This window comes from Pseudopodoces humilis, chromosome 12 (assembly GCF_049639895.1).
Source record: "Pseudopodoces humilis isolate 2021_Gansu_Grassland_sample_001 chromosome 12, ASM4963989v1, whole genome shotgun sequence".
NCBI classification, from domain to species: Eukaryota; Metazoa; Chordata; class Aves; order Passeriformes; family Paridae; genus Pseudopodoces; species Pseudopodoces humilis.
In genome coordinates, this window is record NC_142211.1 from 9,709,214 (window position 1) to 9,735,162 (window position 25,949).

The 25,949-nt window shown below is 43.7% G+C and overlaps 2 protein-coding genes and 1 non-coding gene across 4 annotated transcripts in view; all 3 read right to left on the reverse strand.

The window, feature by feature from the left end:
• The window catches only part of LOC148183355 (5'-AMP-activated protein kinase catalytic subunit alpha-1-like), a 59,937-nt gene extending 49,360 nt beyond the window's left edge, over positions 1-10,577 (reverse strand). The window contains exons 1-2 of one of the 2 annotated variants that reach the window (XM_088061434.1): positions 10,226-10,577; positions 941-1,098 (exon numbers count right to left, since the gene is read on the reverse strand). In XM_088061434.1, coding sequence (XP_087917560.1) covers positions 941-1,076 — 136 coding nt within the window. In that variant the 5' untranslated portion in view covers positions 1,077-1,098; positions 10,226-10,577. Of the gene's footprint in view, positions 1-940; positions 1,099-6,942; positions 6,963-10,225 lie in introns of those variants that run through there. The other variant, XM_088061435.1, reaches the window with a different exon arrangement.
• A 1,547-nt stretch (positions 10,578-12,124) lies between these two features.
• On the reverse strand, positions 12,125-14,778 carry LOC148183356 (large ribosomal subunit protein eL37). The gene is made up of 4 exons (XM_088061532.1): positions 14,726-14,778; positions 13,857-13,992; positions 13,487-13,571; positions 12,125-12,238 (listed from the first exon to the last, which is right to left on the reverse strand). The coding sequence occupies exons 1-4, from the start codon at positions 14,726-14,728 to the stop codon at positions 12,169-12,171; spliced, it is 294 nt and encodes a 97-aa protein (XP_087917658.1). The 5' UTR covers positions 14,729-14,778; the 3' UTR covers positions 12,125-12,168.
• On the reverse strand, positions 12,340-12,420 carry LOC148183357 (small nucleolar RNA SNORD72). Its single transcript, XR_015773625.1, has one exon. It is a non-coding gene; the product is annotated as a small nucleolar RNA SNORD72 (small nucleolar RNA).
• Positions 14,779-25,949: the final 11,171 nt, after the last annotated feature.

Here is a 25,949-nt window from a genome sequence, read left to right on the forward strand (position 1 = left end):
TCTTGTGCTGGAAGGGGTACAAATTTTACTTATAGTATTAATAGGATAGTTGTTTTAAGCTGTATGTTATCTTGCATCTGTAGAAATGTAAAACGTATTGCATCTAAAGCCTGGCTTGTGCAAAAAGAGAAATGGGGAATTGTAGTAAAACAGTTCAATAGAGTAAAAGCATGACATTTTAGTAAAAGCCTGTCTGCACAAGCCAGCCTTTAGTATAAGTGATGATATTAAAGGTAGTGTCCTTGAAACTCTCCTGGAGCAGCGAGAATAAAGAAAAACAATAGTACTGGGGAAAAAATGTAAAACAATATGTATTAGCCAATAGTAGCTTGCTAAGCCCGCGGACCCTGTCGGACCCTATAAAAGTGTGCTAAAAATAGAAATAAACGACATTCGCCATACTTCTGTGAAAACTCAGCTGAATAGTCTGAGCAGTTTTTCAATACCCTGTAGCCACCGCATCTGGGGTCAAGGCTCCAGTTAACAGCCCACAAAATGCCTGCTCGCGGTCACCCCGAAAACACGTCAGCCCTACATCACACTCCCCAACCCCTTTCCCACCACCCCCGTTGGCCCCCGGTGCTAGGGTGGCCACATCCCAGTGACTCACCCGGGCTTGGCAGATACGGCCGGGCACCACCCCGAACAAAACTCAGGCCCACTCCCAACACTGAGCAGGAAACAAAGTGGGACCAAGCCCAAACTAAGGGGGGAGCCCAACCCCAAAACGACCCACAGTCCTGGTCAGGCCTCAAGTCACCTGACTCTGGCCCCAGAGGACCAGCCACCTTGAGGCTACCGTAGGTGGCAGTGTCCCTCAGCTGGCAACGGAGACTCCGTTGCTCAGCCCAACATACCTGCCCAGTGCGCTACCCTCTGCAGCTCAACTGGGCCGTGCCACTCCATGGAGCAAGTGAGAGCCCCACTCCCTGCCACTCACCTTTGACTTTGCCAAAGGTACCGACACCGAGCGTGTCGCCCAAGATATAATGCCCAATCTTCACCCGTCCGTGCTCGTGCTTCTGCTTATCCGCTGCTGCTGCCGCCATCTTGAGCCTAGGGCAGAGCCTGCTCATAGAGCGTGCCCGTGACACAGTACTAGAGGGGGAGGAGCAAACAAATAACACTCATCAACCCAGTCTGGAAGTGGACTCAGCACTCATCACATTCCTGCCCTCCCTGGGGGCAAACCCTTGCTATTGGGTGGGGGAGGGCTGGGTTGGCTCAGTGGCACCCTGAGGGGTGAGGCTGATGTAGGTGGGCCCTGCCGGCAGGGCATAGTGGCGGGATGGGAGGAACAGCCCCCAGAGACTGTGGGGCAGAGTGAGGGGGGCAAGGTGTTTTTATGGCACCTTCCCTGGGAAATACTGGAGATTCGCAGAGATTTCACGACTGGGAGGGAAGGTGGATGCAGAGCGCTTCTCATCGGCGGTGGCAGTTCTCCTCAGTGCTGGCACGGTGTGAGGAGCTGACCTGGGCCCACCTGCATCAGAAGTGGCACTTCCTGGAAGCTTAAGCTCCTTCATGTTGCTGGCTTGCACCGCAATCGCCAGCAAGGCCTGTTCCTGCAGGCAGCGGGAAGGTAGGGCTAAGCGCTCCCCACAATACAGGTTGTCCTTCCTGATGCTAAAGTGAGATGTGTCCAACATAGGCATACTTTTAATTGAGAAATTGTGATAGCACAATGAGATTGCTAGGCTGTCTGCATTGTCACAGCCACAGGGTGCCACGCACTGTGCTGCTGCACACTGCAAGATCTGCCTGTGGAGAGCATACAGCAGCTCTTGCTGAGGTGGCAGCTTGTATTGGTTTGCATGGCCTGGGTTTTGGTAGCAGGGTGCCACAAAGATGGCTCCTGTGAGAAGCTGCTGGAAGCTACCTACCATGTCCAGCAGAGCCAATGGCTGATGGCTCTGAAGATGCACATAATGCTGGCCAAACCTGGGCCAATGAGAGAGGTTGATAACACCTCTGTGATGACATATTTAAGAAGAAAATCAAAACAAAGTCACAGGTTTTTGCTTCTAGTCAGAGGAGGTGAGAACATGTGAGGGAAAACAACGTGGAGACACCAAGGTCAGTGGAGAAGGAGGGCGAAGAGGTGCTTCAGGCACTGGAGCCAAGATTCCTCTGCAAGCCATGGTGATGATCATGGTGAAGCAGCTGTGCCCCTGCAGCCCATGGGTCCACAGGGGATGCAGAGATCCACCCACAGTCCGTGGGGGAAGGTGCCCATGCTGGAGCAGGTGGATGCCTGGAGAAGGCTGTGATCCAGTGGAAGACCCGGTGGAGAGAGGGGGCCCCTGCTTCCAGGCTGGAGCAGGCTGTCCTTGGAGCACTGCACCCTGTGGAAGGAGAAACCCACATCGCAGCAGTTTTGGGAGGACTGTCTGCCCGTGGGGGGAATTCACATTGCAGCAAGTGCAGTATTGCTGCTGCCCGTGAGAGTGAACCCACGCCAGAGAAGTTCACGGAGAACTGTCTCCCGTAGGAGGGACCCCACAGTCTCACAGGGGAAGGACTCCTCTCCCACAGCAGAAGAAAATCTCTGATGAAGTGACCCAAAAAAAACCCATTCCCTATCTCCCTGAGCTGTCGGTGGGAAGGAGGGAGGGGCTGGGGGGAAAAAGGTGTTTTAAGGGCTTATTTTACTTCTAATTATCCTCCTCTGATTCTGTTAGTAATACATTTACTTTGCAACCTTCAGTTGAGCCTGTTTTGCCCTTGTGTTTTTTTCCAGTCCTTAGCTCAGGATCCCTTCGTTAACTTTTTTCCTTTTCCTTCCTCTGCCTCACTGTGGCAGGGTGGGTGAGCAAGTGACTCTTGTGGGTGCCTGGCATTGGACTAGTGTCAAAACATGACATGGCTGAACACCCACATGCTGATAGGGTTTCAGGCACTAATAATGCAGTGTGTTGCATATGGTTAAAAAACCATTTTTTCTATAGTCTTGAATATGATTCAGAGAACATTCAGCATTACTTGTTACAGTCATGAATTTAACAGAAAGTTGGCAAACAAATTCTGATCCCTGGAAACTCTTTATATGTTAAAGCATCCCCCTAACCTAATGGGACAAAACATCAAAACCCATCTGTTCATTACTATGGAAGAAAAAATATGCAAGATTTAATAAGAAATATGGTATGAAAAAACATTTCATAAAACATATTACAGACTGTATGGTAATAGTTCTGTACATAGAATCATAGAATTTTAAGGGGTTGGAATAGACCTTAAAGATCATCTACTTCCATCCCCCTGCCATGGGCAGGGACACCTTCCACTAGACCAGGTTGCTCCAAGCCCCATTTAACCTGGTCTTGAACACTTCCAGGGATGGGGCACCCACAGCTTCTCTGGCAACCTGTTCCAGTGCCTCACCAGCCACACATGAAAGAATTTTTTCCTAATATCTAACTCAAATTTCCCTTCTTTCAATTTGTACCCATTACTTCTTGTCCTGTCACTGCAGTTCCTGATGAAGAATCCCTCTCCAGTTCCCTGTAGCCCCTTCAGTTACTGGAAGGTGCTGTGAGGTCTCCACAGAACCTTCTCCAGACTGAACAGCCCTAACTTTCTCAGCCTGTCTTTGTAAGGGAGGTGCTCCAGTCCTCTCATCAACATCGTTGGCCCATCTCTGGACTTGCTCCAACAGTTTCATGTCCTTCTTACGTTAGGGGCACCAGAACTGTACTCAGTACTCCAGGTAGGGTCTTCACAAGAGCAGACTAGAGGGGCAGAATCACCTCCTTCATTCTGCTGGCCATGCTCCTTTGGCTGCAGCCCAGGATTCTGTTGGTTTCTGGGCTGCGAGAGCTCACTGCCAGCTCATGGTTTTTCATCACCCCCAAGTCCTTCTCCGCAGGGCTGCTCTCAATCACTTCTCTGCCCAACCTGTAGGTGTGCCTGGGATTGCTGTGACCCAGGTGTAGGATCTTGGACATAAAGGGGACTGATCTAAAGTACCAGTGAACACTATGCAGAGGTTCAATTCTAACTGATAACCCTCAAGTTAAGATTATTATAACAAGATCTCAACAAAAGATCATTTATATACTGAAAAATCATCTAGGCAGTTAAGCTTTCAACATTTAACAAAACACTACAAAGAACTGAAGCAAATCAGAATCTATATCTAGTAAAGCTTTTAGTCCACCAATGACTGACATGTAATAGTGAGCTACCTAAGCTCTTTTGAACAGGTTTAACGTAACCCAAATTAACTGATCTCTCGTCCCTCACCAAGAATTTTAAAGGAGATGAAAATGCAGCAGCTGTCAAATTCTGTTCATAAAATTCATTCTTGGCATAGGTAAAATTCCCTCTGAAAGGAAGTCTGTAAGTTTTCAAAGTGACTGCAAACCATTGCAAGTTTCAATCGCTGTTACCTTGATATGTTGCATACTATATAAATGCTCATTTTTCAGCAGTGTGGTACAGCATAATGTAATTCAGGCTGAAGAGCTAACAGATAGCAGCAGCAAATAGCTAATCACTTGCTTTTGCAGTATTATGTTTGTGGGTCAGCATAACAGGCTGTGGGATGATGACCAAGAATCCAGGCAAGGGCTAAGACTTACTGTTATGAACGCACTCAAGAGAGTGATATGGTAAAAATTTTATTAATTACAGCAAGCAAGCAATAAGCAAAAAAATCAGCGCTGGGCGGCAGGGGAGTCTCTACTCCTTTGGCTGCCGCACGTCCGATTTCCGTGTCTTCCCTTTTAAGTGGTCTGACTTTCGGGTTACGTGTCTTTTCTCGGGTGTCTCTGCGCATGTGCCTCCAGTCACTGGTGGTCGCTTTTTGCTTTCTGGTGGTCGTAGGATGAAGATCAGGAGTCTTCCTCTTTTGACTTTTCTTCACTGTTCTCCTTTTAAGGCTTATCTGAGTGGCTTAACTTTCTGGAATTCAAGAGAGCTTGCAAGGCTGTTCTCATAATTATACAGACGTCAGCAGCAGCCTTCAACCTCATCTCTATTACACAAAGCATAGTTTTGTAAAGCATCGTATTTTACATGTTTAGGCGAACAAAAGGGTCTCTATTCATTACACTTACTATCTACAGCCCACACTGCATTCCCTCTATGTTATGTTTGTGGATGGAAATCTGTATAGCTGACATCAAGAAAGGATGAGTTGGCTGAAGAAGGTCCTGTAGAAATAGGATGGTCCTGTTTTGGCTCCAATGAACAGCCCAGGACAGAACAAAGTCATATGACTAGAACTTGACACCATGGCAAAGAAAGTAACTTTTGCCTGATTAAGGGTCATTAAAATATTAAAATGTACATCCCTGCATATGTTAATAAGCTTAATGAAGTACATGGTACCACATATATGGCAATACTACTCAACTCTCAACTTAGATCATGCTATATGTTACATGGGAGGAGGAAGATAAGATAGGGCTGTATATAAGGAGGGTAGAAATTATACTTAGTGAGGAAGACCCAAAAAGACTTTGGAGACAGTCATTGGGCTCCTCTTCTCTCCCCTCCTCTCCCCAGCAGGGACACCTTCTTGATAAAATTTTGTGTATTATTATTATTACTCAAGTTAACACAATATTATTATTCCAAATCTGTATTTATGTTGCTTCAATAAACCCCACTATTCGTGAATCTGTGATCGATCACAAGATTCCTACTGAATGCAACCAGACCTATAGCATCAGACTGGTAATCTGCACTATTTATAAATCTGTGCTCATGGAAGCTCCTATTGAACAGGACCAGACCTATAGAACCAAATTGGTTCTAATCAGAAATTAAGCCCAGCTGCACCCAGCCTCTCTGATCTCTGACCAGCTAGAATGCAAGGGGAGTTATTTTCTGTCAAATTTCTTACTCTTAATGCAACACAGGCTGCTCAAAACAAAAATCCCATGTTACACAAAGAACATACAAGACTTTGCAAAGCAGACTTTCATTCCCACCCGTAGTCAGAACACCTACCATCCGACAGTACTATTGTTCAAAAAGCCTTTAGTGCCTTGATGAACTGTTTTAAGATGCTCTGAGGGGTTATTCTCACTCTGAGAATAACAAAAAGACATTTATGATTACTTCCCTTTACATTTATTTCCCAGTATATAATAAAAAAAAATTTAGATGCACTCCTGAGCCCTGTGAATACATGTATGCACAATATGTACAAAATGTATTTTTAAGTTAACAGCTTTGACACCACTTACTTTCAAATTCTCAGAAGGACCAATTAAAAGCAGAGTGAGCACAATATATTTGTTAAATGCTAGAACAGCAGGGCAAGATTTCTCTTTTGTTTAGAAACAGCCCAAGTAGATACACTCCAAAAGTATTAACTATACTTCATTTAAAATATAAGAAAGTGCAGTCAAGGGCACTCCAATCTCAAACCTGGCTGAAAATTTCAGTGATCTGCACAAGCAGATACATTTGTTGACTGCTAATCCTTCAGTACTGATAAAGCAGTATGCTACTTCTAGAAATTCATGATGAAACCAAATAATAGAACAGCCTCAGAAGCTTAAAATATTAGAAGTTTTTGGTGGTTTGTTGGTTGTTTTGGGTTTGTTTTTTTGGGTTTTTTTTTAGGGGGGGGGGGGAGAAGAGAGATGTGTGTCTGTTAAGTATTTTCTCTCCAAAGCATCTGAAATCCTCTAAAGCCTTGCAGGGATTACTATCTTGTAAATTTCCAAAACTTTCCCCTTACAATCACTTTTTCTTAAAGCTGAGTTTGAAAGCTAGCTGAGTGACCCAGTAACACACCATGTAGGCTGCAAATTTATCAGATATCAATCCATAATTCAAATGTACCCCCAAGCCACTGACTTCTGTATCATACTACCTACCATTTAATATTTACACCCAGCATAAAATCCTAGAATCATTTAGGTTGGAAAAGACCTTTAAGATCAAGTCACACTTAACCCAGCACTACTAAGTCCACCACTAAACCATGTCCCCAAGTGCCACATTAACATGTTTTTTGAACACTTCCAGCGATGGTGACTCCACCACTGCCCTGAGCAGCTTGTTTCAATGCCTGACCACCCTTCCAGTGAAGAAATTTTTCCTAACATCCAACCTAAACTTACTCTGATGGATCTTGAGGCCATTTTCTCTCATCCTGTCACTTGATACCTGGGAGAAAAGCCTGATCCCCCCACCCAGCTATAACTTCCTTTCAGGTAGTTGTAGAGAGCTATAAGGTCCCTCTGAGCCTCCTTTTCTCCAGGTTAAATAACCCCAGTTCCCTCAGCTGCTCCTCATAAGACTTGTGCTCTAGTCCTTTCACTAATTAACTCTGATCTATTTGTGTGCCAACTTTCCACACTGACCTTCCCAGACCATTTGAGTAACTTGTCTCAACAATAACAAATCTCCAGTCCCTTCATGTCTGGTGGTATGTGTGCTCCAGACTTGGAAGTTTCTTTTTACCCAGGCAATAATGCACTGAATAGGCAATACTTTTGCATGCCTTTCGGAGCCACAGAACAGTGAACAATGTCTAAGACTCCCTCTTAAACTATTCCCTCCCAGAACAGCACTTAGAGCCATTATTCAAGTTACCATCTTTGCGATAAATTCTGACTCTACATGCTAGGACACAATGAAACTCAGTCCATAGTGCCAATATTCCATTTCTCTTGCAGGCAAGTAGAGTACCATACAACCCTCTCTTGAAATTCAGCAGAGATGATGGCCCTTTTCAAGGTGGAGGTGCTATCAAATGAAAAGTCAATTAAGGGATTATTTTTAATTAATTGCTTCAGTGCATACCATCAAGAATTTCTATGTGTAAATATATCCATTTTCAGGAATCCCATGTGTAATGGGTTTGCATGGCTAGGTTTTGGTAGCAGGGAGCTACGGGGATGGTTTCTGTGAGAAGCTCCTGGAAGCTTCCTCCATGTCCAGCAGAGACAATGCCAGCTGGCTCCAGGATGGATGGGCAACTGGCCAAGCCTGGGCCAATTAGAAATAGTGGTAACACCTCTGTGATAACATATTTAAGAAGGAAAAGAAAGACAGTTCTTGCGCAATGTAACTGCAGCCAGAGAAGAGTGGAGTGAGAATATGTGAGAGTAACAACCCTGCAGACACCAAGATAAGTGGATAAAGAGGGAGAGAAGGTGCTCCAGGTGTTGGAGCTGAGATTTCCTTGCAACCCATGGTGAAGACCATGGACAAAAATTCCCCCTACAAAAACCAAAATAACATCATCATAACAGAGAATGAAAATGGACAACTTACACAAAATCCACCCCTTGTTCCTTTGCCACAATTACAACAATTGCCCATGATCATTCTACTCTCTAACACTGTTCAGTACTTGTTTTGCCAATTACCTCTCCCAATTACTATCCTTATCTCAAAATCCTCATGATCCAAGTGATGGCACCAAAAAGACTGTAGTGGGTTGACCATGGCTGGATGCCAGACACCAAACCCTCTCAATCATTCCCATCCACAGCTGGACAGGGGAGAGAAAATATAACAAAGGATTCATAGGTTGAGATAAGGACTGAGAGATCACCCACCAAATATCATTATGGGCAAAACAGACTCAAATTAGAGAAATTAATTGAATTTATTATTAACAAAATCAGAGCAGGATAATGAGAAGTAAAATAAGACTTTAAAAACACCTGGATATGGGTAATGGGGGTTATGACTAGTTCATCACACGTGGTTCCTGCTGCTGATCAAGGAGAGGAGTCCTTCCCCCTTTTCACTGTGGGGTCTCTCCCACAGAAGAGAGTTCTCCACTAACTTCCACAGTGTGAGTCCTTTCCACAGGCGACAATCCTCCCCAAATTGCTCCCACATGGATCCCTTTCTGATTTACCAAAATAGCGATATTGATCTAGAATCAATATCAATCCATTAACAGACAAGAAAAACTCTCAAACAGTTTAAAGTTAGAAAGGGTATGTTTTAATCACAGCACTGGACAAGTGTGGGGATAGTCCCTTTAATACACACTGCAAGTTGACAAAAGATTCCAGTGTCTATTTATTTACAAAAGTCTTGAATATCCAAAATACTAATACATATTCATAACACTAACCCCTCTCATTCCACGCTTCATATTAAAATGCATGGTAATGGGTTTAAAAAGTCATTACACCTGCGTGGTTGGTTCCCTAATTTGAGGAGGGATTTGGTTTTTTGTGAGGAGGGGTCGTCAGAACATGGAGGAAAACTGCTCTTTCTTGCTCTGACCTTTCTACAAATGACATTTGGTAGAACTCCAGTTTTCCTCCCTTGTGATTTTAATTGAGTTTTCAGATGTAAGGTCTGTTATCTTCTTAAGCCTATTTATCATTTTCTCTTTTCTCATTATAAGCACAGCTAAGCAAATATTCAAGGACAAGTAATTCTTTACCTAAGTCCAGGATTCATTATTTCAGATCCTACTTCTAACTTAATCATCAACTCTAACTAATTCTAGCAAGGCCTTTCTCTAGCTAAAATATGTAATTTTTCTAAAATCCTTAATTCTTTTTAAATCAATGACTCATTTCCACAGGGTGCAGTCCTTCAGGCACAGCCTGCTCCAGCATGGGTCCTCCATGGCGTCACAAGTCCTACCAGGAAACCTGATCCAGCATGAGCTACTCTCTCCACGGGTCTGCAGGTCTCTGCTCCAGCACGGGTCTCCCACGGGTTCACAGCCTCTTCTCAGGCATTCACCTGCTCCAGCGTGGGTCTCCTCCACAGGCTGCAGGTGGATCTCTGCATCCCCGTGGACCTCCATGGGCTGTATGGGAATCTCAGCTCCAGCGGCTGGAGCACATCCTGCCCCTTGTCCTGGTTTTAAAAACTCATCGGGGAAATTAAGGCCACTCAAGCCGCTCCCTTTTCTATAACGTTGAAGTAAATACTAAGGAAGACTGAAGTCGGAGTCACAATTTACTAAAGAGGGTCGCAATAAACACAGTAATAATAATAAACGATTGTTCAAAAAGAGAATGGTTTAACCAACAAAGGACATATAAAGCCTGACCCTGTGGGAAAAAAACAATATAGCTGCTGTTCCCGCACTAGACCACCACGTAGGCCCCCCGAGAACAAAGGCAATATGGCCAAGGGTTCTGCGGTTTAATGCCCTACCCCTACCGGCACCAGAAAAAAACAAAACAAAACCAAAATAAAAAACAAACACAACCCTGCCCCCAAAAAAAATTTAAATAAACACCAACATAAAACCCGAGAAGACAATGACTAAACAAACCCCCCAGAAGCTCGGTCGTCCAAGCCGGGTCGACTCTCCCTCCGCTGAGTTCAGTTCGGCACCAGGTTCCTGCACCACCGCTACCACCAGTCCAATGTGCTGGGAGTTGCGTGTGGGTCGGTTCTGCCGCTTCGCTGCCTCTTCCTAACACCCCGCTGGAGTCCTTTTTCGGCTCGGCTAGACTTAACTGATATCGGTGCCGCCGTCTCTCCTCAGTCCCTTGTCCTGCAAAAACGTCCTGGAAGGACGGGAAGCGAGGGGAGAAACGGCAGGGCGTAGGGTGCCAGGATCCGCAGGCCCCTTAACTGAAGCGAGGCAGTCAAAAATTGCCACATTTCTGTTTCCGGCCGTGGCATTTTACCTGCCGGAACTACTCCCCCCAAGCAGTGACGCGACTGGTATTGAATACACAGCGCTGGAAGCTCCACCCCTCCTTCTCCACTGACCCTCCTCTTCTTCCTCCCTTTCTAATCGATGATATGGACCTGTAGCTCGCCTTGTACGTTTTTCTTTTTCACTGCAGGGGCAATTACTGTAGTTGTCCTTTGGGTCCCTATCTCAGCCATTATTATCCTCAAACGCAGTTTGGGTTCCTGCCTCAACTACAGTCCTCTGAGAGTACTGAACTGTGGCTCAATAGGCACAGGCCAGGACCCAGTACAGGGTGAGGAGCTGCTAGTTTTCAGTGGGGTAAGCAAGACACCCTTCAGTTGACAGGTCAGTTTATCAGGGTTGATTACCTGTTCAGGTGTAAAGTGACAGGTAATGGGAGGTGATAACTGCCCTAGCAACTTGCCCCAAATCCTTCCACCCACCCTCACACTCAGGAACTGGATGGCTCAGGGCATATTTCAATACCGCCTCACCTAGTTTTCCTCTTACACCAGGATGACACCAGATCCCATGAACTCCATAGTGTACCAACAGTATTAGCTAATATCATTAACAATATTAAGCAGCTTACATAAGGATGAGCAATGACCACGGGAGGCTGCATTATAAAAGCCTTCACATCCATCTCAGGCAGATAGAGGGAAGCATATTCCCTCATTGTCCGCAAGACAGTTCCCTCAGCATAACAAGGCCGTCAGTGTAAGGGCAAAGCATAGAGCCATTGTTTGTGTTAACATGTTCCCAAACTCAGCAAAATAGAGGAGTGCAGCTGACAAACTCCATCTCCCCCACAGGAGCTTGCTACTTGATAACTACTATTTACTATAGCATGATTTATATATTTGTATAAATTTAACTGCACTTGTATCACCCCATACATTGTGTGCCAAAAAAGGACTGTAGTGGGTTGACCTTGGCTGGACACCAGGTGCCCACAAAGCTGCTCTATTGCTCCCCTTCCCAGCTGGACAGGGGAGGGAAAATAAGATGGAAAACAACTTGTAGGTTGAGATAAGGCAGTTTACTAAAGCAAAAGCAAAAGTTTGTGCACACATGAGCAAAGAGGAAAAAAAGGTTTATTCTCTACTTTCCATTGGCAAGTGATGTTCAGACACTTCCTGGAAAGCAGGGCTTCAGCACGCAGACTGGTTGCTCTGGAAGGCAAACACTGTAAAGTAACAAATATCCCTGTTCCTCCTCCCTCCCTTAGCTTTTATATCTGAGCTGTCGTCACATGGTATGGAATATTCCTTTGGGTAATTTGGGTCAGCTGGCCTGGTTGTGTCCCCTCCCAGCCCCTTGATGGGGGGAGGGATATTGGAGAGACAGCCCTGATGCTGTGCCAGTGCTACTCAGCAGAACCCAAAACACTGATGTGTTATCAGCACCTTTCCAGGTCCCAATGCAAAGCACAGCACTGGGAGGGCTGCTGTGGGGAAACAAACTCCAGCTCAACCAGACACAATATACCTTATTTCACTGAAGTAAAACATGTACAAAAGATAATATTTTCTGGATAAGACAATTTATTTTAACAAATACATGTATCTTTATGATGAACTGGAGGCTGCAACAGTTGCTCTCTTGGGCTTTGGCATGGTTCCCTCACGGAATCCATTCCTACAAGTAGAAATATGGTTATTATTTTTTGAAAGGTTGACTTTTGCTCCAAGTTATTTTCCAAGAAGTAATGTTTCAGATCAGATTCACCAGCTTTTTTCAGCTTCTCTGAGTAATGCACTGAAATCACTATGGAGTTCCTATGTTCAGAGATTTTTCTTAAGAAACATAATTCACAAACTGGAATAAGCAATATGGTTTTCTCTCTCTTCTGCTGAAGTAAATGACTTTTTCAAACAGGAAGATTTCATTAAGTGAGTAAACACTGCAAGACTGAATCCAATACAGCACACCCACTGAAGGCATGCCTTACTTTGTGTTCCTACTAAGCAGCTCCGTAAAAGACTTCACATTCGTTAGCACTGAAGTGAAAGTCAATTTCTTATAGAAATCAACCCCAAGCTTGCTTTTGGAGATGACATTTCTACTTTAGCAACACTTGGTGGAAATCAGGCTGCAGTTGCACATTGTAAGGTATTTTCCAGATGCTTCTGGGAAAGACTGTGCTTACCAAAAAATCCCAGATGAATAGATCACTCAAATACACCTACTTACTTTTCACTATTAAATCCAATCTACATTTTTAAGAAAAGACTCTTGAATTGCTTGGGTTTTTTTCATCCATCTTTCTGGTGTATCAGGCCAAAAGTTACAGAGCTGTGCTTTAGAACATGGAGGTCATACAAAAAGAAATTCTTAGCAAGTTTAACAGTACAGTAGCTTTTAAGTACAACTCAAAGCTTTATAACACGTTTTAGAAACCTGTAAATCAGAATCAGATGTTACTTACTAATTTAACTCCAAATTAAAGAGCAACCACTGAAGTATTTAAATCCTTTTTTTGTGGGCAAGAATGGATTGGAATGTATTTCAAGAATTGTTTCTTAAAAAAATCCAACTTCAGTGCAACCATCAATTTCAGACTCCCAAAAAGAGGTAATGCTACACAAAGTATACCTTTTCAAATGTGAGTGCTTTATTACAATACCCTCTGTGTTCTGTACTATCTACAATTAACAGAAGCATCAGTTTGCTATACATCCTATGTATTAACAATGAATGAGCCTTTTATAATTGGCAGTATATTCTTTTGAAGATATGACATCATTTAATTCTACAATATATTTTAAAAGAAACACCACACCTCATCAAGCATACTAAGTAAGTGTTAACTTTGAATGATGAATTTTATAATTCAGTGAAATCCATTGAAGATGTGAGATTACACTAGTTTGTAATAAAATGTACCTGAATCGACGGTAGACCCTTTTCAGGTGCCTCATGCGACCAGTACCAGTGGTGTTGCGTCTTTTAGCCTTTGCACTCCAGTTATCTAGAACACAGAAATTACTGTTACTTATCTACACCAAATTAGTTGCATGGTATGTTTGAATAGCACAACTATTCAATTTGACAGAAGAAAAAAACAATTATAAATTAAATAAAGTATTATGTAGTAATACTGCACGTTATCTGAAATATAGTTAAATCAGTATTAATTTCAAAAAAGCTCCTAACAGTGCAAGATGATACCATATTCTTTCTTGGTTGAAAAAACAGCCAGATTATTGAAGATGACAAAGAAACACAAGTTTTTAAACTCAACTCTGTTACTTACAAGTTCTCTTACGCTTAGCAGGGTAACCACATTTCCCACAGGTAGATTTCTGCAGATGGTACGCCTTGGACCCACACCGACGACACAAGGTGTGTGTCTTATTTCGTCGCTTACCAAATGATGATGTACCCTTCGTCTGAGAAATATTTCAAGACATTGCACATTGTAAATATCACTGTCACTCAAACGTCATGTAGCTCAAAACACAGGCTTCTCTAAAAAACACTCTCAAATTCACAAAGTCCAATAAACATGGCAGAAGCACACTGAACTCTGAAACACCGACTCAAGTTTCTTTTATAGGTATCCTCCATTTTAAGAAATCAGTTTCTTACACTTCTCTTTGCCATTCCTATCCCCCTGCCCAGTGCTGAAATAAAATGAAGCCACTGAGTGGCTATCTCCAACTCCTTTCTCATCTCCATCAAATTTATCGGTGATAAACAGTAAACTGCTTTTTCCTGAGGAAAGGTATTTATTTTAATAGATTAACCGTACACTCACAAGATGCTTTGGCAATCAAACTCACTCTTGCTACGTTATCTGAAAGGCTTCCTCATCCCTGGGAAGAGCACTGTCCCGGCCAGGCCCGCAGCAAGCACGGAGACTCCGAAGGAGATCCTGCGGTAGCACAGCCCCATACCCCATCGCTGCCTTTTCGCCCCCACACAGGCCAGGAACGGGGCTCACTGTCAGGCCTTCAGGCTCAGGTCCCAGCCTCGCCTCCCCGCAGCGCAGCCCCACTGCCGAGGCCGGCTACAGCACAGCGCAGGGCCGCCCCGCACCCCAGACGAAACCCACAGCCTCGCTGAGCCCGGCACGGCAGCGGATGATGACAGATATCGCCGCACCCAGGCCCCAGCACTCACCATCTTCTCCGGGGGTTAGCACCAAAGAGGCTATGCCCCGCCCCGCTTCCGCTATAGTCCGGCAAGCGCTTCCGGAGATATGCTGGGACTGTTCGGTTGGGCGTGGCGAAGGCATCCGGTCCGGTGGCCCGGCTGGATAGGCTGGTCCGGCTCGGCGCATCAGAAAGTGACTGCTCTCCTTTTCTTGGCCTCACCTCAAGTTGTACTCAGGAGTCCCCTCCGTGTGATGTCCCCTTCCCGCCGGGCCCGGCCTACTGGGATAGGCAGGGTCCCTGAAAGCCGTGGTGTCGTGGGTGAGACCCTCGGGGGCCAGACCCCAAAAGTTCCTCGGTGACGTCACACAAAACCTGGTGCTTATTATGGCGACACAAAGTGTCCTAGGCCATGGTGTAACTGGTCCTGGAAATAATGGTTAAGGGGTATCTATGTGTAAATTTAACACACCTAAGTTGCCTTACTGGTACACCATTTTTAACTCTAATGCATCTTCCCTGCAATAGTAACCATGCTGCTATTCACAGGTGCCTACAGCTCCACTTCAGGCTGCAGAATCAAGTCCTGGCCTTATTTCTACATCAAGTGAAATCTATTTTCATGACTGAAATGAAAATTTCCCCTTCAGGGACAGGATATTTGTGGCTATAATACATATTTTCAAAGTGAACTGCCTTAAAAAATAGGCATGCTCTGCTTGTCAGTGTCCCTCCCAAGCCCCACATACTCAATGCGACAGTCTGTTTAAAGCATTGCAATGGACATAATTAATGTAAAATTGTTTCTTATTCAGATGCACCACTTAAATTCTTACATGCCAGCTGTTGTGGTTTAACCCCAGCCAGCAACCAAGCCTCACGCAGCCGCTTGCTCACTCTCCCATCAGTGGGATGGGGGTGAAAATCAGAAGGGTAAAAGCTAGAAAACTCGTGGGTTGAGATAAAGACAGTTTATTAGGGAAAGGAAAAGCCACACACACAAGCAAAGCAAAACAAGGAATTAATTCACTCCTTTCCATGGACAGGCATGTGTTCAGCCATCTCCCGGAAAGCAGGGCCCCTTCACAGGTAGCGGTTACTTGGGAAGACAAATATCATTACTCCAAATGTCCCCCCCTTCCTCCTTCTTCTCCTCACTTTATATATTGAGGATGATGTCATATGGTCTGGAATATCCCTTGGCTCTGTGCAAGCCCTGCTCAGCAATAACAAAAACATCTCTGTATTATCTACTCTGTGTTCAGCACAAATCCAAAACACAGCCTCATACCAGCCCCTAGGAAGAAAAATAACTCTACACCAGCTGAAACCAGCACACCAGCCTACCATGCAACTTCAGTAGACTCACAGTCTATAGACAATTTTATCTAAGAAGAGTTAATTTATCTTCACTTGTTTTCTGAGCATGGCCTCTCACTGAATTCCTTTGGCACTGATTTATATGCTGGGAGGCTTTTGCTTTCTGCTAAGGTTGAGGAATGGAGCAAAAAGTTATTTTTATTTTAGCTGCATTGTTTCCAGATGCACAAAGGTGTGGCCTAGGCTGTTCACTCAGCTCGTTCATTTTGGTTGGGAATTTCTGTCCCTGGAATAGCACCTAACAGAGGTTTTTGGTCATATTCATTTTACCTCATCTGAAAATCCAGACATTTAGTCCATCCACAGTCCCACTGTAGTTAAAGGAGGGAGATAAATACTGCCAAAGGGTAAAAATCCAATCTTAAATTAGGTGTCTAAAATAGGCTGGATAAATCATCTTTGGGAGGAACCCTTCTCCTTCCATTAATTCTAACAGGAGCCTAGACAGCCCCCTTAGGCTAGGCTTAGATGGCCGAAGTTAGGTAAAATTAACTTTGTCCTGACTGACTTATTGAAAATATTTTTATAGCAATTCTGTCTTTATTACCAAAAATCAAATGAGAAAACTCAGTGTTCTATGGATGAAATCTCATGCAGAAAAAACCTCCAATTAATTCAAAGAATAAATACAGGCTGGACTGGGTCATATTTGTCCCAGCAACCTTGCTGTGTGACTTTTAACTGGTGCCTTCTTTTCTCTTTCTTTCTCATTAGATCTCAAAAATCTGGAAGATGCTGTGAAGACATTGGACAGATGATATGGCAACAGCCTCCAAAGGAAGTATGTTGGTTTGTCTACCTACAAGGACATGCTGACAGAGGAATTATTCTTCTCCTTTGTGGGATTAAAATAGTCTTGCTCATTTACATGTCTTCAAAACTGTTAGGAAAGATTTTTTTTTATATCATCGTGCCATTGTCTTTAGTCAGGAACACTAGATACTTCTAAAGTAGGTAATAAGCAGGGATGGGGCTGATCCAGTACAATCCCAGAGGCTCTTAGCTGTAGTGCAGGTCATGGGTCACTGCCAATACTGTTCTCCAGCTTACTCAAACCTCACACTCATACTAGGAACTGCGGAATGGCACCAGCTTAAATTCAGCACTGGCTAATTCACCCTTCTGCTTCAATGTGTCAGGAAAATTAATCCACAAACACCAAAGGTTTATGTCCAAAAAGGAGATAGAAGAGTCCTTTTACTTTATTTGAATAAAGGGAGAGGCCATGGGGCATTCCCTTGGGGTGTCTCAAATTTTTGGAGGACGCAGCCTCCTTTTTATCCTAATTTCCTGGCCGCATTTCCCTCTCTCTTTCCACATTGGCTGAGGTACTTGAGAGGTACAGACTTCCCAGAACACCTGATACCTAAGATTCCCCTCTAATGTATAACCCTCCCTTTTAATTTTTAATTCTTATGGAATTTATGGTGTTTCCCCATTGTCTCTTTCATCTTTCAATATCCAGTTTCATTTATCAGCAAACCTACAGTTTGTTTGTAAAGGCAAATATCTTTTTTCCATTCATCAAACAGTGCAATCCTTCCCATTGTTTCTTTTATCTCTCAGTGGTAGTTGTATTTACCAGCAGACCCACAGCTTATTTGTACAGACAAATCTGTTATTCCTCTCAAATGTATAGAAAGTTGTCCTGGTTTAGGGCAAATTTGGGAGAAAACCTCCAAATGGGGTCCCTCGAGAAAGCAAATTCAAGCAGCCTCTCCCCCAACTGGTTCAGGAAAATATTTCCTTAGAGAAAAGTGGAAAAAAATTGTTTATTTGACAGAAATTGAATAATATTAAACAATAAAGCCTCTTGCTGTTCAAAGAGATCACACATCCTTAAGAGTCCTTGTCGTGGGGTGTAGCTCAGCTCACTCATTTTCTTATCAGTCCCTCTGGCGCTGGGAAATGCCGAGGCCCAGGCCTCAATGGACCACAGGTGTGAGTTCCTGGGGTTTGTCTGGGTTTTCAGTCCAGAGCAGGTTTGAACAGATCCAAGGAAAAAGGAAAAATAACAATCCGGGGAACTTCCCTGCCTCAGCTAGCTAAAAAACTAACAGCCAAGGAGAGCTCTGTCCCACTGTCCGTGCCACAGACAACACAGTCCAGAAGCAGGATGCGGGGAGGGGTGAGTGCTGTTTCTGCAAACAAACTGTTCGCTTCTTCTTCTCCCCCTTCGCTGTCAGAGCCAGTCTTAAAGGTGCAGGACTTAATATGTAACATAAACAAGGTGATTGGGAATACAAGCATCACAAAGTCACCCCATGACAGAAGTAGTCCAAATTATTTAGAAAGTGACACATTTGGGTTTCAGGACTGTCTTTTCAATGCAGGAAACAGCAGTCTGTTACTGCAGCTTGTGTCCCTGTTGTGGGTTGACCCTGGCTGGATACCAGGTACCCACCAAAGCCACTCTATCACTCCCCTCCTCAGCTGGAAAGAGGAGAAAGAATATTAAAAAAGGTTCATGAGTTGACATAAGGACAGTGAGAGATCACTCACCACATACCATCATGGGCAAAACAGACTTGACTTGTTAATATTAATTGAATTTATTACGAACCAGAATCAGAATAGGATAATGAGAAGTTAAACAAATCTTAAAAACACCTTCCCCTGTCACTCTATTAGGAACGGCGAGAAGAACAACACAGACTCTCTTGGGAGTCGATCAGGAGAATTTCTCTCAGTTTATTGCTTCCAATCTTTTTTATAGACCGATACATGAAAGTACAGAAAGGTAAAACTCTTATTGGTTAGTAAACTAACACATCAACTTCATTGGTCAGTGGGGTTCATCACCCCTCGACCTTCTCTTGCAAGAAAACAAGGAACAGACGAACAGCACCTGCAAGGCTGTTCTCTATCTCTGAGGATTGTTTTAATTCTTCCTTATGAATTCCCAGGCCACTTTCTCAGGCAAGACTGAGAAAGTTATGTGGCCTGCAATTTCCACAGGCACCTTGCTCCCTGTTTCACAGTTAGCATCCATAATTCCCCCTTTTTGTTTTAAAATAAAAAAAGCAGTGTTTGTAATCTCCTGCTGGGTTTTTGCAGGAAAGAGAACAAACACAGCACAAGCGGTTTCTTTCAACAGAAATTGGAATGGACAGTGATTTAGAATGATTTTTTGGTTTATGTTCTTGATGTTTAAGGATTGTTTAGGATTGTTTTCTTTGCAAGGACTTGATGGTTGACTCTAATACAATTAGTTCAGTGAACTAACACACATAGCAGATAAAACATCGTTAGTCTGCTCAAAACTGACAGTTTAACTTGTCGACAGGGAAGTTTAAAAGAATACCAAAGTGACAAATTTACCTTAAGAACACTCATATCTAGACCTAGTGAAACTTTACTCAATTCTACTATGCAAAATCTATAAATTTTTTACAGATCAGTTAACAATGTAATTCACAATGCTTTGATCCCCTTTTTTTTTTTTTTTTTTGTCAACCATTGTATTTTCTCCTCAAATATGATTGAGGGACTTGTAGAGTTCACATGGCTGTGGTCAAAAGCTTCCCGACTCTCTGCAATCAGTGAAGTAACCAGGGAAGTTATTTGCGGTGTAGAGATAGTTGCTTCATCAGGATCAGGCTGCTGTTGTTGTTCGTCGGGTTTTGCAGCTGTGTTGCTGAGTGGTTTGAAGTTTGCATGTTCTGTAGTTCTGTAGACTCCATTGTAAAGTTGTTGGTGTTGCTGCTCGCTGAAGCTCCTGCTCAGCTGCTGTTTTCAGCGGTGGTTACCCTGGCAACAAAGTTGCAGTAGCCGGTCCAGGCAGCAGCTTCGCTTGTGGACCCGTTTGCCCCCCCGCACTGGGCTGGGCATGGAGGGAAGGAACCACGCCTGCCTCTGCCGTGGTGGGCGGTGTCGCTGCCGTCACGGGGCTGTGCAGAGGCGGTGCGGAGGCCGGAGGGGACACCCCTGATAAGGGCTGCCGCGATGGGTGTCCCGGCAAGGTTCGCACATGCGCGGGCTCCGCGGCTGGATGTGGGGGGGCTGAAAGCTGATCTCCCCCCGCCGTGCCAGCGGGTCCCGCAGATGGACACGGGGGGGGCGCTCCTCCCGCCGCGCCAGCAGGCTGCAGCAGGGGCGTCTGTGCTGTCCCCTGTGGCACAGGAGAAAGAAACGCAGAGGGCGCGGGGGGGCTGAAGAACACCATCGACAGCAAAGGGCCCCCTGCGGCCACTCACGGTGGTGCTCGCGGCGCTGGTGAAGGCGCCGCAGATGGAGGCGCAGGCGGGGACAGGTGGTCTCTGTAATGAATGCACTCAAGAGAGTGATACGATTCAATCAAAGAGAATTTTATTAATTGTAGCAAGCAAGCAATAAGCAAAAAATCAGCGCTGGGTGACAGGGGAGTCTCTGCTCCATCGGCTGCCGCGCTTCCGATTTCCGTGTTCTCCCTTTTAAGTGGTCCGACTTCCGGGTTTACGTGTCCTTTCTCGGGTGGCTCTGCACATGTGCTTCCAGTCACTGGGGGTCTTTTTCTGCCTTCTGGTGGTCGCAGGATGAAGATCAGGAGTCTTCCTCTTTTGACCTTTCCTCTCTGTTTTCCTTTTAAGGCTTATCTGGGTGGCTTAGCTCTCTGAAATTCAAGAGAACTTGCAAGGCTGTTTTAATGATTATGCGAGCGTCAGCAGCAGCCTTCAACCTCATCCCTATTACACAAAGCATAGTTTTGCAAAGCATCGTATCTATATGTTTTGTCGAACAAAAGGGTCTCTATTTACCACAATTCCCCCCTTTTTCTATTGCTTACTTTTGTTCGTTAAATCTTTGTAGTTCTCTTTTACTTAACTTTAAATAATCTTCTGTCTCTTCCCCATTTAAAGCTTCATATTTAGCTCGTATTAACATAAGGTGAGCTGCTTCTAACCTGCCTTTCACAATGCTAATTGTGATAAATATAACATTGGATAAAAATTCATGAAAGAGAATAAAGAATTATATGTTATATTTGTAATACTGTAAAGATGCAAAATGTAAAATAATCCAGAGATACCTTCCCGAGTCAGGCAGTAACGACCGGCAGCAACGCTTATCAACACAAAATAAAAAGCAGGACACAAGCAATCAAACCAGACAATGAGAGTGGCTCCGTCGAGATATCCATCTCCTCCGCACCCAAACTGGCCACTCCATTCCGGGAAATGCAATTGGAGGACACTCAGAGCCTCTCACATGTGAAAGGACTCTGCTCCACCAACCATTGACTCAGCTCAACGGATCCGGGAAGTCTATTCAAACTCTTTTGTTGGACGGTGCTTACTCCGGATTTTGCCCCAGGATACGAAAACCCCTATAAGAACCCCGGACTGCAGTACCTACCTCGTGGATTTGGGTAAATCTGTATCTCTGGGTATAGACCCCTGTCCACCCAGCGCTGCGCTGATTTATTTTATTGTGGTTTTTTTTTTTTCTCTCGTTGTTTGCGATTGAAATTGTTTTATAATAAATTGCTTTTTATATTAACCCTATTTTGCCATTGCATTTATAACACTAATGATTTTGTTAAAAATGCAAGGTCCAAACATAAGTCCTAGGATTTGTAAAATCAGCGGTCCTGCTATGGTGGATAGTAGAGTTGTTAACCAGGGAGAATAGTTAAACCAGGATTCGTACCAACTTTGTTGCATTTCTTGTTCCCTCTTTCTCTTTTTCAGTCCTTCTCGTAATTTAGCCATGGTCTCTCTTACTATCTCACTTTTATTTACATATACACAGCATTCTTCTCTAAGTGCAGCACACAGGCCTCCTTGCTGTAAAAATAATAGATTTAATCCCCTTCTGTTTTGTAAGGCTACTTCAGCCAGCGAGTCTAGGGAGTCTGTGAGGTCTTCTATAGATTTATCAATTCTTTTCAAATCTTCATCTACTGAAATTCTAAGCTCTCTGAGCCCCTGGTGTTGATTCGCTAAGGACGCTACACCCGTTCCTAATCCAGCTCCTCCTATACCTAACAATACGGCTACTGTTAGTGCCGTGAGGGGTTCTCGCTTCAGCACATGATGCTCTGGGTTTTGATATTGTGAATACACATATTCTTCAGGATGATAGATAATTCGAGGAACTATTATAACCTGTATGCAAAATTCGTGGGTTTCATTAAAGATTTTTATGGAAACACATGGGGTTACTCCTAAAGTGTTACAAACCCATTTTGTATTAGTTGCTGGAATCAGCCACTGAGCTGGATTATGAGGGTTGTTAATCTGCATTTTTGTTTGACATAAATGATCTTTGTTTGAGGGCACATTTCCCACACATATTCTTTTCCCGGTAATTCGAGATAACGTTATTCCTGGGGTGTTTTCCCTTTTTCCATAGGCAGGCAGAGGGATTAGTGCCGTTTACTCTTTTTGGTTCGGTTATGGAACCTATGGCCTCATAAAAGGGTGGGTTAATGTTATAGCATAACCAACATTCTTTAGTTAAATTTGGGTATGTGTTGTTTAGTACTTTAAAGGTAGCTTGTAAAATATTCCAAAGAGCCCTGTTTCTATATTCCTGAGGTGTCCCCACGGTGGTTGATGCTTGGGACTTGTTGTTATTTTCTGTTTCCTTTGAACAATTATTCTGATCTCTTATTTTGGGGTCTATTGCTCTCCATACCACTGGATTTGGTCTAACAGATCCAGAATCATGGGGGACCCCTTCCTTTCTTATGAGAACATGCCCTCCCCTATCCTTTCCGGGTTCCCATATTCTGAAACCCCAGGTCCGTCCTAATAACCACCCAGGATCTTGGGGTTGTGTAATATTGATGTAGTAAAACTTACAAGTCTCAACATATGTCACTACCCCTGAGGGATCTGTCCAGGGTTTTATGCATCCGTGTGGGCCCCTTTCTACTTTTAGATATTTATCTGGGTTCTGTACTTTCCATCCCACGGAAATTGTCTCACAGCCTCAATATCTACAGTAAAATTCACCAGGGTAATTACAATATCCTTTGCCTGGATTAGAAGCTGGGCACATATATAACACATTATGTCCGGGCCGGCTATAACTAGTAGTCCTCCACTTAATGAGAGAGTCCAAGGTAACTTGAAAGCTGGGGGCTTCAGAGGTGAGCTGTGATTGGATAACGACCTGGTCTTCCCATCGGATTAAAGACCAATTGAAAGGTTCATGAGTCTTACTTGCGCAAATATTAAATGTGCTACTTAAGATTATAAATGTTATTAACTTCTTTAACGAATACTGGTTTCCCCTGCTATAATAGAGGCTTTTCCTTTGTGAATTGCTAATTTGGATTCCCCAGAAATTATTTTGCTGGGTTGTCTCATCTCCACTCTTGTGGCATTTCCAGAACCATGACCCTTTGGTCCCATGTATATTGGTGTGCTTCCCTCCACGGTTTATTACTCCTCTGCCTCTCCCGTCGACCCGGTTGCTTCGGGACACGGGGTGTACCATCTTCTCGACAGCAAGAGTACTCTTCAGGAGGGGGATTATTTCCTCTTTATTGATTCTTCGTATATATTTTCCTCAACTTTTATGCTTTATTAAAGGGGTATGACACCCTAATTTCCGGAGCCACCGTCTGCACAACCCAGCTACTATATTGGCTACAAAAGGCGTAGGTTCGTTTGGATGATAGCAATAATACAAGGGATTTACCCCTTTTGAGTAGATGGCCCACCACTCCTCTGATCCTTTCTCAAATTCTCCTGCTCGTATTCTGGTTATTAGGGCCCAATCAGTGAGTTCTCTCTGGGCAGTGTAGCAAGAGCTACACACCCCTCGTGGTGGGTAGCCTCTATGACACTGGGTCCACCAGAGTTCTTCACATATTATGCATTTAAAACAAACAAAAGGATAACACTCTTGACACAAAGTACAGCCCATTCTAACACCTCTATTATATATTTCCTCACCACTAGGTGGAGGTCTTCTATATTCTATATAAAAGCCTTTATGGAGTTCGTTATTCATGAGTTTCTAAGCAGGTTAATAGTTTTTTTGGGTGTCATTTTGTTCGGGATATTTTAAGTCTCAAGTCCCCAGCCGGGCTAACCACTTCCCAGTTACTAGCCTTCGGTGCTTCCACAGGTCCTTTTATTCGACTAGCATGTGTCCAGCCTTTCTCCGCCGTTCGAACTGCAGAATCAATTGTTAGGAGGACTTGATACGGTCCTTCCCACTTCGGTGTTAGGGGATTCTCTTTCCAACTTCTTATTATCACCCACTCTCCGGGTTGTACCTGGTGTAATATAAAATCCAATGGTGGTCTTTGAGCTAGCATCCCTTTTTCCCACAATGCCTTTTTGAAATTCATTAATTTTATCAAATACTCATTGATGTATTGATCACTTACATTTGGATGTGTTTGAACTTCCTCTATATTATAGGGCATACCGTATAACATTTCAAAAGGGGAAATTCCCAAATCTGCCCTTGGCTGGGTTCGAATATTCAGAAGGGCTAGTGGAACACACTTGACCCATGATAGTTTTGTTTCCATCACTAGCTTGGTAAGTTGCTTCTTTATTTCTCCATTCATCCTTTCTACTCTCCTAGAACTTTGAGGGTGCCAAGGGGTGTGTTGTTCCCACTTTATTCCTAATGCTTTTGCCACATCTTGAGTTATTTTTGATGTAAAGTGGGGACCTTTGTCAGTCTATTGTCTCTGGTACTCTGTATCTAGGGATTATTTCTTCTAATAACACCTTTGCAACTGTTCGTGAAGTTTCCCTAGATGTTGGGAAAGCTTCTACATAATGGGTGAGATGATCTACTAGGACTAAGAGATATTTAAGCCTCCCTACCTTTGGTAGTTCTGTGAAGTCAATTTGAATATTTGCAAAGGGTCTTTTTGCCAGGGGTCTCCCTCCATACGGTAATCTTCTGAGATTTTTCCTATTTGTTTGTAAGCATGGGAGGCAGCTTCTAGTAATTTGCTTAGCTAAATCTCGAATACCCGTGCTCATATATTTTGCAGCGAAATAGTCTGTTAACCCCTGTGCTCTCCAATGTGTCCTTTGATGTATTTTTTCTAATATTCTTTGAGCTATAGCTTTTGGTAGTACTTCCCGGCCATCAGGGAGAAACCATCTTCCCTCTGGATTCTCGGTTGCTCCTATTTCTGGGAGTTTTAACCTCTCTTCTTCAGTAAATCTACTTCTCAAGTCATTATCCCTGTGTTTCCAGATTTCTTCATGCCCCCTTTTTTCTTTTAGGACCATTATTCGTAATGCCGCTCATTTTGCTTCCTGATCGGCGGCATTATTTCCTCTACTCTTCAAATCTATTCCCTTCTGGTGTCCTTTCAAATGAACTACTGCCAATCTTTTGGGCTTTCTCAGGGCGTTTAATACTTCAATTATGAGTTTTTGATGAACCAAATCCTTCCCTTGGGAGTTTACTAAACCTCTTTCTTCCCACAGTTTACCGAACGTATGCACCACCCCATAACTATATCTGGAATCTGTATATGTTGTCCCCTCTTTTCCTTCTAGTAGTTTTAATGCCCTTAATACTGCATACAATTCGCAGGCTTGGGCAGACCAGGACTTGTCTAATGGTCCTGATTCCAGGACTTGCAAATCCGGTCCTCGTATGATGGCATAACCCGTTTTCCTCCTTCCTTCTATTATTCTAGAGGACCCATCTACAAACAACTTTTCTCCGCTTTCTAATTCCTCTTCTTCCAAATCAGGTCTAATTTTGGTTTGTTCCTCAATTGTAGTTATACAGTCATGTGTCAAAGGTTCACCTTCAGGTTCTCCATATAAAAATGCAGCTGGATTTTGTAAAGCTGTCGTTTCCAGTGTTAAGTTTGGGGCTTCAACTAAAATTCCTTCATATTTTAGAAGTCTAGCATCTGAAATCCACTTGTCTGCCTTTTGTTGTAACACACTACG